Below are 5000 nucleotides of genomic sequence, written 5' to 3' on the forward strand. Positions count from 1 at the left end.
CGACGACGACGACGTGCTCGTGGTGCTGCTGCTGCTGCTGCTGCTGCAGCGGCATGGGCTGCGCTAGCGGCAATAGCAACAGCAGCAGCAGCAGCAGCAAAAGTCGCCATAATATCTACAGCAGCGACAGGATAGTGCTGCGTTGGCAGCAGCAGCAGCAGCGATATTCGCTGCAGCAGCAGCAGCAGCAGCAACAGCAGCAGCTGCTGCTTTTTTCCCTCGTCGCCTTCAATGAACATTGTTCTTTATTTATATAACATTATTATTTATATACATAAATAATTATATATAAAATAAATAAATAAATAAATAAATAAATAAATAAATAAGCAGCAGCAATCCCCTCCTCCCTTGCATGCAATAGGATAGAGAGCAGCAAATAGATACAAAGGAGCAGCAAATAGCAGCAGCAGCAACAGCAACAGCAGCAAAACTGCACACTCTTGTCTACTTGCATGCACAGACAGCACAGCACATAATCAATCATGTACAACCAGATGTACTGCAGCAGCAGCAACTGCAGCAGCATCTGCTGCTGTTGCTGCTGCAGCACAGCAGTAGCAGCAACAAATAGAACTGCTCAACCTAAACAATCAAACTAACACGAATACTTGTACACTGCAGCAGCAGCAGCAGCAACAGCAACTGTTGCTGCAGCAGCAGCTGCTACTTCTGCTGCGGCACGGCTCGCTTCCTCTTCCTCTATACTAATACTAGTACTATTATTTATTTATTAATAATTATTTATCTATTTATTTATTATTAATTATAATAATTCTTGTCTTATATACATTTCTTTCTGTATATTTGTTTGTTATATAATTAGGGTGTACGTACACTGCAAAAGGTTGCAAGTGGCGGCCACGCTCCCAGCCAACCCAATAGGCAGCGCCTTGCTGCTGCTGCTCCTGCAGCAGCAGCAAGGCAAGCAGCAGCAGCAGCACGTCTAGCTGCTACACTGCCTACGGGGCTAGGGCTATTAGCTGCTTTGCTGCTCATTTTGTTGTTGTTGTTGCTGCTGCAGTTGCTGCAGCAGCTGCAGTGGCCATTGCAGCTGCTGCTGGTGTGCTGTTGCTGCTGCAGTTACTGCTAGCTAGCCGCCAGTAGCAACCTGTGCAGCAAAATGGCCACCAACTGTTCTCACAACCAGCAGCAGCAACAGCAGCAGCAACAACAGCAGCAGCTGCAGCAGCAGCAGCAGCAGCAGCAGGAGCGACATGTGAACAGGAGCAATGGGTGTATAAATAGAAGAAGGCCGCAAAAGACTTTGATGCCGAAACAGAAAAAGAAGAGAAAAACTGCAGCAGCAGCAACTGCAGCAGCTGCTGCAGCAAGACTGCAGCAGCAGCAACACTGCAGCAGCAGACAGGACTGCAGCAGGAAGAAGAGGAGGAAGCAAGAAAAGGAACAAGAAGAGGAAAAGTACAAGATAAGGAGACACAACAGAAAGATGCCTCACCGCATGCAATTGAATTTGCTGCTGCTGCTGCTGCTGTTGCTGTACGAATACAGCAGCAGCAGCAGCAGATGCTGCAGCGGCGAGTAGGAATATATATAATAAATAAATAAATAAATAAATAAATAATATTAATATTAATAATATTAATATTAATAATAATAATAATTAATATATATATATACAATATATATATAATAATAATATATTAATAATAATATTAATAATAATATATTAATATATAGGGAAAAAGACAAAGAAGAGGAAGAAGAGGAAGAAAAGAATAAGAAAGAAAGAATAAATAAATAAATAAATAAATAGATAAATAAATTAATTATCTTTTAATATAACAACCATTGCTGTTACATTATCTGCACAATGACCATTTTGCTGCTGATCTGCTAATGCTTGCTGCACTAGACACTCCGATGGATTCTCTCCTGCAGCAGCAGCAGCAGCAACAACAACAACAACAACAGCAGCAGCAACAGCAGCAGCACAAACACAAGAAGCAGCAAAATGAGTACATTATAACTATTATATATCCCGTGCAGCATCAGCATGAGCATCAGCATCTGCTGCTGCTGCTATTGCTGCAGTTGCTGGTGTTATTATCTACAAAAGAATAACAAGGAAAAATAGACTATAGGTTAGACCCCTTATTAATTTCGTGATGTTGTGCTTAATCCAATGGTGAGTAAATGATATTATTATTCCTTGTATAGCTAGTGTTGTTGCTGCTGTTGCTGCTGTTGCTGTTGCTGCTTACCATGTGTATATGCCTGCCAAGCTAAATGTACAGCCTGCTGAGCATTAAGGACATCCCATAGTCCATCTGTTGCTAAAATTAATATTCTATGATTTCTTAATAAACGTAAAATACGAATGTCTGGGTCACCACTTAGACCATAACTCTTTAGATCCTTACCCTGCAGCAGCAAGTGCAGCAGCAGCAAATGCAGCAGCAGCAGAAAGTGCAGCAGCAACAGAAAGGGGAACAGGAAATAATTTAGTTGTAGAAAGGGAAAGGAGGAGAATAACAACAACAAAAAAAAACACAAAAAATATATGTAATATATGGATAGGGAACAGCAGCAGCAGCAGCAAACAAACAAACAAACAAACAAACAGCAGCAGCAGCAGCAGCAACAGCAGCAACAACAGCAAGAAGACTTACCCCAAATGCTCTTGAGTACTGTAGCTGCATTGGCTGCTCTCCCTTAGACTTACGGAGACCAAAATCTCCTCCTCTTATAAAGGGTTTATTATTATGATTATGTAAATACTCTACACTACCACCACTATTCTATACACATAAATAAATAAATAAATAAATAAATTAATTAATTAATTAATTAATTAATATAAATATTATTTATTTATTAGTTTATTCATTTATTCTATTTATTTATTTAGCTTTTATTTAAATGGTTATAGGGGAAGGAAAAAAAAAAAATATGCACACACTAAACCCTAAACCCTAAACCCTAAACCCTAGAAGACAGAGAGATAACAATAAAATACATAAATAAATAAATAAATAAATAAATATAAATAAATAAATACAAATAAATATAAATAAATAAATAGATAAAAAGTAAAAGAGATATAGAAATAAGAGAGAAAGAAAGAAAAGAGATGATGAAATATTCCCATACAAATAAACAACCCTCCTAAACCCTAAACCCTAAACCCTAAACCCTAAACCCTTACGATAATTCTTTCTTGTTCTAATGGCATATTAGGTTTATGATCAACAGTCATGAATTCTCCTTCTACTCCTCCTCCCTCAACTTCTACTCCTAATGCTATACGGCTATCTCCCTATAATATATACACACAAACCCTAAACCCTAAACCCTAAACCCTAAACCCTAAACCCTAAACCCTAGATTGTAAACAAACAGGATTATGACTGTTTGTCTTATACCCATAAACCCTAATACAAACCCTACGAATATACAAACCCTAGTAAACCCTAACCCTGAATCCTCATAAACCCTAGTAAACCCTAGTAAACCCTCGTAAACCCTAAACCCTCGTAAACCCTAAACCCTTACAAGATGTCCAATAGCAAGAAACCCTCCAGCAAGTATAGCAGTAACAGAGGTAGAGGAAGCATAATCATTATTATTTAATCTGCATAATTCAATTAACTCTGCATCTGCCCCCAAGTACATACACCGCACAGCTAGTGCTAGGGCCTCAGGGAGTGCTGCTGCTGCTGCTGCTGCTGCTGCTGCTGCTGCACCAGATCCACTAGATGAATCCCCATCCCCTGATGCTGATGGCTGCTGCTGCTGCTGCTGCAGCAAAGATGTTACTCGCTGCCAACCCCTATTAGATATTAGATGAGGAACAACTAAATCCTTCACAGAGTCCGATGCAAAATCACCTATACACAAACCCTAAACCCTAAACCCTAAACCCTAAACCCTAAACCCTTAAAAAAATCTTATAAACAATACAAGAGAAATAAACACACTAATGCTTTATATATTATCATGAATGCATGCAAACAGCAGCAGCAGCAATAAATACCAATAACCAACCACAAGAAACACCACTACCACCACCACCAACAGCAGCAGCAGCAGCAGCAGCAGCAGCAGCAGCAGCAGGAACGAACCAACTGTGCCATCGAAGACACCAAAGAAGGCGGTATCATTCCTCCCAGCAATAAGTTGAGGACAAACAGTAAATCTATCCTCTTGGTGCTTACGACCCCCTGCATGCATGCATGCAGCAGCAGCAGCAGCAAGTGCAGCAAGTGCAACAAGTGCAGCAAAAATGCAGAAATAGCAGAAGCAAGTGTAGAAACAGAAACAGGAAGTGCAGCAACAGCAGCAGGAGCAGCAAACAGTGAAGCAGCAGCAGCATTAGGGAGTAACTGAGCAGCAGCAAGAGAAGGAAGCACTGCTGCAGCAGCAACACGAGAAGGAAACACTGCAGCAGCAGCAGCAGCAGCAGCACACCTATGTCCGTCTCTACGGAGACCTCAAAGGTGCCGTAGTTAGTTGGGGCCATTGGCTCGTGCAGCGTCTGCGGCAGCTCCGGTGCTGCTGCTGCTGCTGCTGCTTCTGCTGCTGGCTCAACGCCTGCTGGTGAGTGCGCCATTGCTGTCTATAGACTGCAGCAGCTGCTGCTGCTGCTCGTGCTGCTGCTAATTAGAGATGCTGCTGCTGCTGGACCTGAAAGCTAGCTGCTGCTGCAGCTGCTGCAGTAATGTGCTGGGCGAAGAACACGAAGAGCGGCGGCAGCTGCTGCTGCAGCACACAAACAAAGACAAACAAATACTGCTGCTGTTGCTGCTGCTATTGCTGCTGCTGATTTAAACAAGCTCAAATGATGCTTGTGCTGCTGCAAACGCAGCTCCTGCTGCTGCTGTAGCTGCTGCTGCTGCTGCTTCTGCTGGTGCTGGTACCTAGAAGCAGCACCCCACTTCTGCTGCTGCTGCTGCTAGCAGCAGCATGCAGCTCGATTTGCTGCTGATGATATAGAGTGCCCTGCAGCAACACCTCCGCTGCTGCAGCAGAGGCAGTAG

General features: G+C 42.4%; 1 protein-coding gene across 1 annotated transcript; it reads right to left on the reverse strand.

The window, feature by feature from the left end:
- Positions 1 to 1786: 1786 nt before the first annotated feature.
- Positions 1787 to 4573, reverse strand: EMWEY_00048610 (serine-threonine phosophatase 2C, putative; the record flags this gene model as incomplete). The annotated part of the gene is made up of 6 exons (XM_013479393.1): positions 1787 to 1896; positions 2226 to 2385; positions 3170 to 3280; positions 3517 to 3851; positions 4086 to 4184; positions 4432 to 4573. 6 exons carry the CDS (start codon positions 4571 to 4573, stop codon positions 1787 to 1789), a joined length of 957 nt encoding a protein of 318 aa, XP_013334847.1.
- Positions 4574 to 5000: the final 427 nt, after the last annotated feature.

Source organism: Eimeria maxima, genomic scaffold, assembly GCF_000499605.1.
Source record: "Eimeria maxima Weybridge genomic scaffold, Emw_scaff1105, whole genome shotgun sequence".
NCBI lineage: Eukaryota > Apicomplexa > Conoidasida > Eucoccidiorida > Eimeriidae > Eimeria > Eimeria maxima.